Genomic DNA, 13864 nt, shown 5'->3' with positions numbered 1-13864 from the left:
ACAGCCCGTGTGAAGCAGTTGGTTCCAAAATTCAGGAGGAACCAAAATCAGGCAAGGCCCTGATCCCAAAGATGCCAGATTTGGGACAATACCTACATTCCAAACATTTGAAAAACGGTGGCACAGTAGTTAGTGCTGCTGCCTCACAGCATCAGGGACCCGGGATTGATTCCCAGCTTGGGTCACTGTCTGTGTGGAGTCTGCACATTCTCCCCGTGCCTGCGTGGGTTTCCTTCAGGTGCTCCAGTTTCCTCTCACAGTCCAAAGATGTGTGGGTTAGGTGGATTGGCCATGCTAAATTGCTCCTTAGTGTTAGAGAGTTATCAGGGGGATTAGTAGTGTAAATATGTGGTGGTACAGGGATAGGGCCAGGATGGGACTGTTGTCCATGCAGGGTCAATGGGCTGAATGGCCTCCTTTGCACTGTAGGATTTCTATGATTTATGGCCATTTGAATAATATTAAGGCACATCATTTTAAGCATCACTAATATATAGAGATGCTCCCTAGTCCCAGGTCTAAGCTGCCTCTATATGCATGTCTTATAGAGTCTTAATCAGGTACCACCAATTAATCATCTACTCTTCTGACTATGAGGCTTCAGCTTTTTTTACGCTCTCTTTATATTTATGATCAATCTTTACATTCCTTCTGATCGATGTACTTTTTATACTTAGCAGCCAGGATTTACCAACCAGCCCTAGCTAAGTTCTCACCCATGCACAGCAAATCCTCAGCAGAGCTTCTTTTGGCTTATATCCTGACATTATATTGACATTTTAAATTGCTAAATCACAGACAATGATTGGGATCATTTTTCAGAACAAATTACATTCAAGGCACGTGTTCAGATTCTTCCCTTTTCTCCTGTTTCCCAAAATGTTTTTTAAAACCATTGGCCATTGCTCCACTACACATTGAAAGAGCAACAAAGCAGCCTGGACTGTGGTCATTCCAAAGATTAACAGCAATGCTGTTCCAGAATTGTACTGTCCTGTCCTTGAATACAGAGCTGAATAATCCAACTATATAACTAACTTATTTTTCCCTCCCAAGTGTTTTTTTTGAAGATACAATGGAATCATAGTCACGACGAATGAGGGATGAAAAGCCCCCAGAATGCTAGCAGCTTCCTGGCACTTCACTAGAATGGCCACTCTTCAGAGTTGAGTTTTAACTCTTGATCTCACATCTGGGAGTAGTGTGTGCAGGTTTGGCCTCCAGACCTAAGGAAGGACAAAATTGCCACAGAGGGAGTGAAGCAAAAGTTTACTGGCTTGATTCCTGGGATAGCAGGATTGTTGTATGAGGAGAGATTAGGTCAACTAGGTTTGATTTAATTGAGTTTAGAAGAATGAGAGAAAAGTTTGACCAGGGTAGACAGACTAAATGCAGGGATGATGTCCCCCTAGCTGGGAGGGTGGGAGATCTCAAACAAGATGTCACAGTCTCAGGATACGAGATTGGCCATTTAGCGCTGACATAATTTCTTCACTGAGAGGGCGGTGAATTTCTGGAATTCTCTACTGCGGAAGGTTATGGGGGCCAAGTCACTGAATATATTTAAGAAGGAGATAGATTGATTTCAAGACTGTAAAGGTGCTAAGGGGTATTGAGGATCAACCACGATCATAGTGAATTATGAAGCTGGCTCAAGGGGTCAAACAGCTTACAGTCAATCTTATTTTCTATCTCACTGAAACACTGGCCAGTTACTTCTCTGTGAGGTCATCACAGCCAAACTCAACTCTCAAACAACAGCTTCTGAACAGAACAGTAAGAGGAGGAGTCAGGTACTGATTGCCGCTCCAATAATCCAACTCCCCCAGCTTAGAATCCAACTTCTTTGTTTTCATAGAAATCATGTAATCCCACAGTGCAGAAGAAAGCCATTCGGCCCACCGATCCTCCACCGACAACAATCCCACTCAGGCCCTATCCCGGAGCCCCACATATTTGCACTGTTAGTCCCCCTAATACTCAGGGGCAATTTACCATGGCCAATCCACCTAACCTGCACATCTTTGGAGTGTGGGAGGAAACCGGAGCATCTGGAGGAAACCCGTGCCGACAGGGGGAGAATGTGCAGACTCCACACAGACAGCGATCAAGGCCAGAATTGAACCTAGGTCACCTGCTATGTGAGGCAGCAGTGCTAACCACTATGCCACCTGCCAGAATGAAAAAGCAGCCTGGCCCATCACCTAGGGACAGATAAACCAAGGCCAGCGAACCTAATTAGGAGACATTCTCTGATGGAAGATCATCAACTTATTTATTCAGTTTTTATTTCTCTCTCTCAGTTCTGCCTGACCTGCTGAATGTTGCAAATTTTTAAAGATTTATTTATTAGTATCACAAATAAGGCTGACATTAACACTGCAATGAAGTTACTGTGAAATTCCCCTAGTTGCCACATTCCGGTGCCTTTTCGGGTGTACTAAGGGAGAATTTAGCACGATCGATGCACCAAACAACATGGCTTTCAGACTGTGGGAGGAAACCGGAGTACTCGGAAGAAACCCACGTCTTGGTCACCTTATTTGACACTTTCCTCCAAATGTTCATCTTCATAAATCCAGAGATGCACAAAGACCCATATCTCAGCAGGGGCTACTGGATAAAGAGCATGGGGAAAATCCTTCATTGGTTTACTTATTCCTATGCTGGAGAAACAAAACCATAACTTCTACTGACATACCAGTTCCAATCTAGGCAGTTAACATGGGGCTATCCTAATCTGTAGGATGCAGTGCTACACCACATAGAGTAAATAAGTATTTAGGTTAAGGACTAATGACCTTTTCAACTGTGTCCAATGAATTACTCAAGTGTTTACAGAAACATAAGTCCACAGGCAAATAAAGCTTTGTTTCTTTAAGAATCAAGTGTACGTGTAGAAATACTGCCTTCATGGAGGACTTGAAACAATACACAAAAACATCCTTTTAAATTCACATATGTCGAATATCTGAAATAATTACCGTTTGCATAAGGGCTGACCATCTTCTTATTAGTCATCACGCGAGCTGTGGCATTGTTTACCTGAGACGTACAGATTGACAAAGAACCAGCATGTCAGACAAGGAAAAGGGCATGGATTTTAAAATACAAAGCCTAGCAAAAACAAAACTGATTTAGCTTAATTACGATGTTATAACATTAAGTCTGAGTTAGAAGACAAAGTTACAAATTACTTTTGAAATTAATTTTCACTATCTATTAATGAATTGCAAAAATCTTTAAATATTTTCAACAAGGACACTCAAACGTAAACCATTGTTTCTCAGGCAATTTTTTCCTGTTATCCATATAAAATTAAAATAATTGAATTCACAGGTTCATACCGATATAGTTAGTAAAATCATTGTAAAATCTGCTTGCAACACATCAACACGATTTACAGGCTTATTTTGTACAGCTATGTCTGTGCTGGACGGTTGAGTGAATGATTAGTTAGATATTTTGTTTGGTTAGAATGACAACGTGATTGGAGAAACTATTGATCTCATCGGATGGAACTAGTCTCTGTAATAAACGATAGATTCTACTTTGAGAGAATGAAGCTTGGGAGGAGTTTGTGCCTAGTATGGTTCTGGAAATGAACTGTGGGGCAGTTTGTGTTCTGTCACCATCAGTATTACAACAGTCAGACTCACACAACAGTTGGGTTTGGAAATGTAGTAAATGTTGAGGGCAGCTAACAGACTTATTGACAGACTGGTGAAATGAGCAGATCAAATTTAATGCAGAAACAGTAAAATGATTCGCTTGGGAGGGTAAGGAGAGGTAACAATGTAAATTGTACATTTTTTGAAGGGAACAGACCTAGGTATGTGCATACACACGTCTTTGAAGATGGCAAGGCACCCTGTTAATAAGGCACAAGACATTCCTTACTTTCTAAATAAAGGCATGGAGAAAAGGCAAAGAAGCTAATGTTTGAAATAAGGAGGATGTTAAGAACTTGGTGAGGGTACAAAAGAGATTTACAATACTGGGGATGAAAAACTGCAGGTATGTGCAGAGACTCGAGATACTGGGACTGTTTTCCTCAACAGCAGAAAAGGTTAAAAGGAAATTTAATAGCAGCATTCAAAATAATATGGGGTGAGCTAAGAGTGGATAGAAGGACTGGCTGGAAGGGATGGTAAACAGAGAATAGAGACTTAAGATAATTGGTAAAAGAACTATGGGTGAGATAGCTTTTTTAAAAGACTCGGCATGTTGTAATAATCCAGCAAAGCCAATTAGAGCCGTAGAAACAGATTTAAAGGGGACAGGACAAATACTTGGAGGAAAAAATGCATGGTGTAAGATCAAGGTGGGCTAATTGGATAACTTTATTCAAAGTCCCAACAAATCTAATATGCTACACGATTCTTTGAGATCAACATTTTTGTGTTTCAGATTAACCCCGAGAGTTTGAGTGTGTTCACAAAGTTACTGCGGAGACTGTTCCTTTTCAGTTACTGCCCGAGATTTAGACTTGCGATGTTCGCTACATGTGCTGACTCCTTCAAGCCTTCTTAAACCACACAGGACAAGCTTCTAGGTGGCACAAAGACAGCAAGCATCTTTCATCATAAACAATTAAATTGGCCTTCAGTGAGTGATGAATTTAAATGCGTCAAGAGTTGTAGTTGCCAGGGCTTCATGGTAGCACAGTGGTTAGCACTGCTGCTTCACAGCTCCAGGGTCCTGGGTTTGATTCCCATCTCGGGTCGCTGTCTGTGTGGAGTTTGCACATTCTCCTTGTGTGTGGGTTTCCTCCGGTTTCCTCCCACAGTCCAAAGATGTGCAGGTTAGGTGGATTGGCCATGCTAAGAAATTGCCCCTTAGTGTTCAGGGTGGCGGAGGTTAGAGGGATTAGTGGGTATAATATATGGGGGTAGGGCCTGGGTGGGATTGTGTTTGGTGCAGACTCGATGGGCCAAAGGGCCTCTTTCTGCACTGTAGGGCTCTATGATTCTATGAACTGTCATGAATGAACATGGCATTTAACCTGATAGGTCCTGGACAAATAGATGGTCTGATTGCATCAATATTTGGTCATTTGTAGCTATGCAAGGAAAATTTCTATTAAGCGCAGATTATCAACAGAAACATCAGGAGCAGAATGATATTTTAACAGGGTGTTTTTCCACTATTAAATAACACTCACACTCCAAAAAGTTAATCTACTTGTCTTTCAAGTTTTGGAAGTTTGGGGTGAGGGGAACTAGCCCCTCCAGCATTTAGAACCATGTTTCCCCAGATCTGGTTAGACAGGGATTACTCTTACCCCTTCAATCAATTAGACAGAATTATATACAGTACCATAAGATATTGTACTAAAAGGATTAAAATATGGCTCATTAGTGACTATTATGATCTAGGGGCTTATCCACTGGATGTTGCCACTACTAGCTTCTTCCACTTCTAGACACTGACTTGTTCCACATTGCTAGTGAAGTCCATGTCATTAGGAAGCACTTTTGTGTTGTCTTTCCATCTTATTTGTCTCCTGACCCAACTACGGTTAACTCTAACATTAGAAATTATGCTTAAAAATAGTAAAACTGAATAATACGCTCGCCAACTGATTTAACGGCAAACTGCGTGTATCCATATGGAGCAGGAAGGTCCCATGTTCAAGTTAGGAGCCAGAAAATGGCAACCTTGGCAGCAAGGGCACTTCAGCAATTGGGGTCAGTGTCATTGGGATTAAGAAGGGAGAGAAACAATTAATATTCTCTCACTGCTGCTGACCAGTGACTATTCCTGGCAACACATGTATATGGACGTCAGGTGAGGGAAGAATCAGGCTTAGCTGTGATAGCCCTTCACAACTGCACAGCTAAATGACAGTCCAGCCTCACAGGTGAACAGTGCCACTTTGGTGAGCTACTAGTGGCCTTGGAACAGTGAGACAGAATGAATCAGCACCTGCAGGAGAGAATTTTAAAACAAACCAGACAACGAAACAACATCTAATTTAAGGAATGCTTCCAAATAGAGAAAAAAATGGTATTTACAACGATGTTTTCCCATGTTTTGAGACTGGAATAAAACACTTGTTAAAAGAACAACACAGTTTAATTTTTATTAAATGGATGGTCTTTGAGCAGGGACTCAATCAGAACACTTTGCAAAATACACTCTCACTCATCAAGTCTCCATACAATTACTAGCCTGAGAAGTACAAGGTTTACCTTTGTTTGGCCACACACAAACAGATCTAAAAACCATGGAACAAAACAATGAAACAAGGAACATGCCAAAGGAACATTAAAAATTTTAAAATAAAAGATAGTAGTGAAGGTTTTTAAACATTAGGTGAGGGGCAAAAGTCAGTTTTCCAGCAGTGTGCAACATGAGCACCAAGGAGGGCCAAGAACCATTGGAGAAGCCACACATTGAGCCAATAGAAAAGGAGGCACAATCCCAGAGAAACAGAGTAACCATTCACAGGCGTGACATACAAGGAAAGGGGGAAGATACGGGAACAAGGACAAACAAACACAAAGAAAGGGTGCATTAATCAGCAAAACCGTCGTTAAAACTCTGAGTAAGATGTGTAGGAGTCACCATCAATCAACTACTAAATATAGCTCAGGCTGCTTAAAAAAACAAATAAATAAATATGTACAATCCAGTACAGGCGGCACCAAAAAACAGCATTGGAAAGGGGGAAAACGACAAGTCAAGTCACATTCGTAGCGTTAAACGTGAAATGGCAGATGGGTTTCCTTTTTGTTTTGTGTTCGTTTGTTTTGTTTTTTCTTGGTTCACTTACCCCTTGCGTACCATCGCCAGCATGTATAGTTACCATGGTTACTGTGACTCAAGTGAAGGGCCCTAAACGCTACACCATCGAGGAGGGAAATATAAAAAAAAGCAAAATATGCAAACATCTTACTCAAAAGGCTTTAAATGATTCATAAAGACCAGTCTGCATACAAGGCAGAGCTGAGGAGGAAATCTGAGATCTAAAATTCATTTGGAATTAAGAAAATTCTATCCAAAACTACGAGAGATAAAACAAGCTTTCAGACCCTCTTTGGTCAAGCATACTCCAAGTTATTTGCAGATATTATTGGTTTGCAATAGACCCCAGGCCCAACAACAAATAGATTTTTGACAGAAGCATGATTTTAAATGGGAGGATAGTGAGAATGTTAATACAGTGTTTGTTTTAATTATCCACCTTCTAATAATTAATGATAATATTGAATTTAGTATTGAACATTTCAGTAGATTTGATCACTAACCTAAGGCTATCTGCAGCTGCTTGGAAAGCCATTCCAAAGAAGCTCTACAGGTCCTCTTGTTTACAAGAGGAAAGGCTAACTCCACTGATGGATTCACCCCTCAGCACTGCGTTGAAGAAAACTGACTCACTTCTTTGTGTGTTTCGGTAGTTTTACCTCAGAAAACAAGGGGAACCTACTTGCACCCTGCTTTGAAAGACACAGAGGTAAAACTGGACATTCTCATTGCATAAACAAAATAGAAAAGGAACCTTGCACAACAGAGGCCAAAAAAAAACACAAACATAATTCTGGTCAGCAAGGCTGTAGGAATTACTGTGTAAATTAAAGAGTGCAAGAAAGAGATTGGGGGGTAAGGGGGTAGTTAGAACAATGACGCACATATGATGACCATCGAACAACCAGTGTAGAAAATAAAAGGTGAGGCAAGACATTTAAAATAAATGTATAGAAGGAAACAATTTTTTTTAAGACATGCACCTCTATTTTACGGCCCTCAACCACCGTGCCGTGTAATTTCTCCCTCGCCCTGTCGGCATCAGCACTAGATTCGAAAGTTACGAACCCGAATCCCTGCATGCGGCGGGAGAAGGGGGGAGAACAACATGCACATCATTATAAATAGAACAAGTACATGACCACAATCAGCAATACTTTTCTCTCTCATCCTCATGCATGTTTCTTGGAAAATTAAAAAGTAAAAAAAAGCGGCAAGGCCAAACAAAACTGTACTCGTTACTTGGGCTGCTCGTTAGTTATTGGGAGATTGGCGACAGCTTTTGTTTAAAATGGGAGTAGGAGCAAAGGGATGGATGAAAGCAGCAAAGAGCAGGATACAGAAAGCACACAAGGTCAGTTTGTAAGGCGTTCCGAGCACTATAACTAGGTTCACTCTTTTCAGACGCTGGTTTACAACTATTGTGTCCCAAAGCACACATTCTGTCATGCTAAAGGTTCACTAATGTGGCCATGAATACTCACTTAACAAGTCTGTGGTCTTAGATGTCTGACAAGCTTAATTAGCTGTTCTTGTCAGCTAGACCACATAGCACGAGCCACTAGTACTACCAGGGCACTAGTTACAACAGCTGATTTCAGGTGGCGCTTTGGCTGGTGCTAAATGGTTTGTTTATTTCTAAGCTGCACTGGCTAAAGAGGAGTTAGGAAATCAGTCAGGGTCCTGCTTCTGATAGTTATCCAATGACCTCTGCTGGAAAATCATGTTAACAGAGGAAAGCATCAGGCTCAGTTGCAACTTCCCAACAATTAGTTTGGCAACATGAAATATCTAGCATCTTGGACAAGTACCAGGTAATTGCCAGGGACTGTGGGATCACACACTAGTTACGAAACATCCCTTTCGGAAAAATGGCTGAAAAAAAAACTAAAAAGACAAAAACATAGCAAGTATTCCAAAGAAACTGACTCTTTTGTGAAAATGTAATTATAATAATGAGAAATCAAAATGTTTCATCAATAGTATCCATTTGACTTTTGAACTGAATGAAGCCCAAATGCAACTTTCCTGCCTTGCTGCTAAATGTCATTCCCTATTTTCATGTTAGCCTTGATGCCTGGAATAATGCTGTTCATTCAATTAAATGTGTGTGTGCAAGAGAGACAACTTCCAGCTGCCACAGGACAGACTGTGAAAGGAGTAATTTCTCCACTGGCCACATTAAAGTTGGAACTTTCAACTATGTAGAAAAAAATAAACAAACCCAGAAAGTCTCAACCTCAGGCTGTAAAAATTCTGAATGAGAGATAATTAGTGACATTTTTCTTTACAAATAAATTCAATTTTTGATCATGTGAAGGAGGCTGCTGTACTGATACTGTAACAATGTAAACGGTCAGTGAGATGTCGGTAAACGTCTGCCAGCAAAGCCAAGGATTATCTCAGCTTCAATAATTTACCACATCAACGTGTGGAAGTTATTCCACCCAAACTATGTGAACAGAATTCAATTTCCAATACCACTCAATTGCTGGAGTGTCCGAAGCACAGCACATTTAACAGGGAATGGTCCAATCATGTAATTCAAGGTATTGCTGGAGCTAAACTGTAAGCAGTTCCTGTTTTAGGGAATGGGTGGCACAGTCAGAACACTGTCCTTTTCACCTCTGAATCCTGGGTTCAAGCCAGCACAGACAGATGGCATGAAAGCCTCCTCTCACAGTTATAACGGCCCCGAGAGAAATTAGTGTTGGCACTCTCAATCCAGCTCCTAATGGGCAGAAGTCCACACTACAAATGAAATGTAATTCAGCATTAACTAGCAATCATTCTGTGTACTCAGCAAGGTCATAACGATGGCGAGTATAGAAAATTGAAATGTCAGAATGAAATAGTACTGGTGGCTCCTCCAACACTATACGTCGAAGCAAAAGGAACGCTTTAAAATACAAGGTGGAATTGAGGTATGCTGTTCAGTGTACGCGCAATTTCACTCTGCATTTAATCAGCACTGTACCTGAGTGTCCAATGCAATAGACAATGGAAAAATTGAAAACTGAATTCTAAACGGGATCAGTCCCTATCTTAAATGTTAAACTTCACCCAAAGATAATGAAACAAAATAGCTGTCCTTCTAACAATACACAGAGATGTGGTTAATGGTAAAATAATAACTAAAGACAACTGAGCAGCTACACTGATTTTTGAATGGACAAGACAATATTTTTAAGGTGTCTTTGTGGAAGTCCCACGTTAGGTTTTGTTAGGGACTCACTATCTCACAGCAGCTTTTAACGGATATTCCGATTTTAAAAATCCAGAATTTAAAAATGAAACCAATCCATAATTTTTGTTGTAGAAGGTACAATATACAGTAAATATTATTTGTACATTTATCTACTTCTCATGCTCTGTTCAGTATCCATTACTGAAGCCATTTTTATCTTGATGTTTATCTCCACATTCTAATAGTTCCAGCCACATTCTTGCTTTCTCTTTGGCTGACTGCATTAATGAATCCATTAAATCAGTCAAGAGGAAGACCATCTCAAACTTTGCACTGTCCTCAAAGGAAGTTCCAGGGACCTCAATTCACCCTCTTCATATGTAACGTGCCATTGGTGGGTGGTACCGACTGGGAACCTGCTGCCTATCACATCACCAATGCAAAGACTATCATGTTGGCCACCGTAGTGTTGTAGAAGAACAGGGGAAGGTTTAGCTCAGTTGGTTGGACAGCTGGTTTGTCATGTACAGCAATGCCAACAGTGTGGGTTCAATTCCCATACCAGCAGAGGTTATTGATGAAAAGCTGCCTTCTCGGCCTTTCCCTTGCCTCAGGTGTGGGGCTCCTTTGGTTAAATCCTGTCAGCCTATGTTCATCTGGGACTATGGTGACTTTATCTTTTGTTTACTGTTGGATAACTACTGTGCCCAAAGAGAGGGCCACAATTTACCCTTAACCTCAGTAACTGACCATTTTCTGTTTATATAATCAGAGTAAAACTCTGGTGATGAAAGTACTCAGATCAGAAATGATCTTGTCTCAATGCAGAAATGAGAAGCAGCAGCAGAGGACAGGCGGTGCATATCCAGTGAAAAAATAATCAAGACATTTTGGCTGGGGAATATTACCATTCTCTATTACTCTACATGAGGGCAGTGGGTCAAACTAAGAAATGAGTTAATTGCCTAATAGATTAAGCTGGCAAGTTTTAAATGGTATATTTAAGTAGACATATATCTAAATAAATGTTATTTTTCATTTCAATTAATCTATAAAATGAATTGACATTTACACAAGGGAAACAGCCGATTGGCATGCGGCTGGTAAGTACATTTTTAAGTCTTATGTTTATTTCTGTGAAGTCAGTCAGGCATAGCAGGGCACATCAGTCCTGTTCAATGCATATCCTTTCCATACAGGAACTCAAGGATTGTGGTCTGAATGCCAATGCGAGTTCTGGTTCCTCTAGGAAGTTCAGCTAGAGCCAAGGTCATAGCATGATGTCTGACTCAGCTGTGCAGGGGGACAGGAGGAAGACTGGGAAAGCAGTGTAATCCTATAATCAGGATGTTTGTAGCTACCTGGTGCCATGGTCAAGGATGTCACTGAGCAGCTGCAGGACACTCAGAACAACCACAGAATGGCACAGTGGCACCACTGCTGCCTCACAGCACCAGGAGACCAGGTTCAACTCCCAGCTCGGATCATTGTCTGTGCGGAGTCTGCATGGGATTCCTCTGGGTGTTCCAGTTTTCACCCATAGTCTGGAAGACGTGCTGGTTAAGGGGCATTGGCCGTGCTAAATTCTCCCCGAGTGCACCTGAAAGGCGCCAGAGTGTGGCGACTAGGAGATTTTCACAGTAACTTCATTGTAGTGTTAATGTAAGCCTTCTTGTGACACTAATAAGTAAACTTAAAAAAAATTAGATCGTGATACCAATGGCATAGATAAACAGAGAAATGAAATTCAACAAACAAGTTTTAAGGAGCCAGGAAAGAAATTGGTATGCAGGATCATTTAATATAAATTATTTCATGGGATGTGAGCATCGCTGCTAGACCAGCAGTTTAATTTCCCATCCTTAATTGCCCTTGAGCCATTTTCTTCAGCTGCTGCGGTCTATGTGGTGTAAGCACACTCAGAGCTGTTTAGAAGGAACTTCCAGAATTTTGACCCAGGAACAGTGAAGGAATGGCAATATAGTTCCAAACTGAAGGCAGTAATCTCCAGGTTAGTCCCTGTGCCAAATGCGAGTGAGTATAGAAATAGGAGAACAGAATGGATGAACGAGTGGATGGCGAGATGGTGCAGGTGGGAGAGCTTTACATTCCTGGGACATTAGGACTGGTTCTGGGAGATGTGGAACCTGTACAGGCCGAAAGGGTTAACCTCAATAGAACTAGGACCAATGCCCTTGCGAGGTAGTTTACTAGTCTATAGGGAAGGGTTTAAATTAAGTTGGCAAGGGATGGGAATCAGAATGTAATATTCAGGAGTAAAAACAAGGTGCACAAAGAATTGAAGAGACAACCAGCTCCATAGTGGGGTCAGAATTAAGAGGAATGCAGTAAAGACTAAATTGAGTTTACAGCACATGTGTGTGAATGCGAGAAGTGTGGTTAATAAGGTTCTGTGAACAGCATGTCCAGCAGGCTAAATGGGAATATGATGTTGTGGCGATAATGGAGAACTGAATCAAAAAAGAGAAAGACTGTATACTAAATATTTCAGAAGTAGAGGAAAGATAGGGAAAGAGAGGAGGATGGGGTAGTATTAGAGCTATAATGATACTACTGGGTGCATCCTGTAGGCTCCCAACAGTGGAAAAAGATAGAGGACCGAATTTGCAAAGAATTATAAACAGGTGCAAAACCTACAGAGTGTTTACAATGAGGGAATTTAATTATCCTAATATAGACTGGGATAATAATAGTATTATAGGCAGTGTGTTCACCCGTGAGGAAGGAGGCATTGCTGGATCTAATTCTGAGCAGGGATAAGGGAATTAATTGTCAGTAGCGGAACACTTTGAGGATGATTATAGTATCATAAGGTTTATGTTAGCTATGAAAAAATCCAAGGAGCAATCCAGAATGAAAATGCCTGACAGTCATTTCAATTGAATGAGAACAGATCTGGCCCAGGTTACCTGGAATCAAAGATAAAACCGTAATGACAACGGGCTGGTAGAGGAAATGGCTCTGGTATGATCAAAATATATTCCCGTGAGCAGGAAAGGTAGAACAACCAAAGCAGAGCTCACTGGATGACAAAAGAGATGGAGATTAAGAGGAAGAAGCAAAAGGTTGCTTATGACAGGTATCGGGTTCATATACAAGTGGCAATCAAGCCAAATACAGAAGGTTCACAGAGGAAGTGGAAAAAGAAACAAGAAGCAAACAGAGAGTTTGAGGAGACTGGGAGCTAATATGAAAGGGAATCCAAAGGTGTTCCATAAATGCACAAATAGTAAAAAGAGGAGTGAATGGATTAGGCAGCAAAAAAAAAAGGATCTAAGCATGGAGGCAGAGGGAATGGCTGAGGTACTGAATGGAAATTTTGCATTTCTCTTTACCATGAAAGAAGATGCTACTGAAATAAAGAGGAGATAATCGAGGCACTAGATGAGTTAAACATTAATAAAAAGGTCTTGACTGGACTTTAAATTGACAAGTCCCAGGACCAGAATAGATGCATCCATGGATGCAAAGGGAAGTAACAGTGAAAATGGGAGAGATACTGGCCGTAATCTTCCTATTTTAGATAGAGTGATGGTGCCAGAGGACTGAAAAATTGCAAAGGTTACACTCCTGTATTAAAAAAAGCCCAGTAACTGAAGGCCAATCAATTCAATCTTAGTAGTGGGAAACAGTAATCTGGGTCAAAATTAACAGATGCTTGGACAAATGTGGATTAAGTAAGGAAAGACAGCCTAGATCTGTGAAATTAAAATTGTGCTTAATTAACAGAGGTGAGAGAGGGCTGATAAAGGTAATGCAGTGGGTGTGGTGCCACATAATAGGCTTGTCAGTAAAGTTAAAGCCCATTGAATTAAAGGACAGTGACAGCATGGATACAAAGCTGACTGTGTGACAAAGAACACAGTGGTAGTAAAGGGCTGTTTTTGGGTTACAGGAAGGTATATA

At 40.9% G+C, this 13864-nt stretch overlaps 1 protein-coding gene across 5 annotated transcripts in view; it reads right to left on the bottom strand.

Annotated features, from left to right (window-relative positions):
• The window catches only part of LOC145361613 (RNA binding protein fox-1 homolog 2-like), a 282466-nt gene that overhangs the window by 36537 nt on the left and 232065 nt on the right, over positions 1 to 13864 (bottom strand). For all 5 annotated transcript variants that reach the window (XM_080217472.1, XM_080217473.1, XM_080217476.1 and 2 more), the window contains 2 exons: positions 7734 to 7826; positions 2985 to 3045 (listed from right to left, as the gene is read on the bottom strand). In XM_080217472.1, coding sequence (XP_080073598.1) covers positions 2985 to 3045; positions 7734 to 7826 — 154 coding nt within the window. The remainder of the gene's footprint in view (positions 1 to 2984; positions 3046 to 7733; positions 7827 to 13864) is intronic.

This window comes from Carcharhinus amblyrhynchos, chromosome 35 (assembly GCF_965287045.1).
Source record: "Carcharhinus amblyrhynchos chromosome 35, sCarAmb.v2.hapA, whole genome shotgun sequence".
Lineage (NCBI taxonomy): Eukaryota > Metazoa > Chordata > Chondrichthyes > Carcharhiniformes > Carcharhinidae > Carcharhinus > Carcharhinus amblyrhynchos.
The sequence above is the reverse complement of the archived record's forward strand: the minus strand, read 5'-3'. Positions and strand labels throughout refer to the sequence as shown.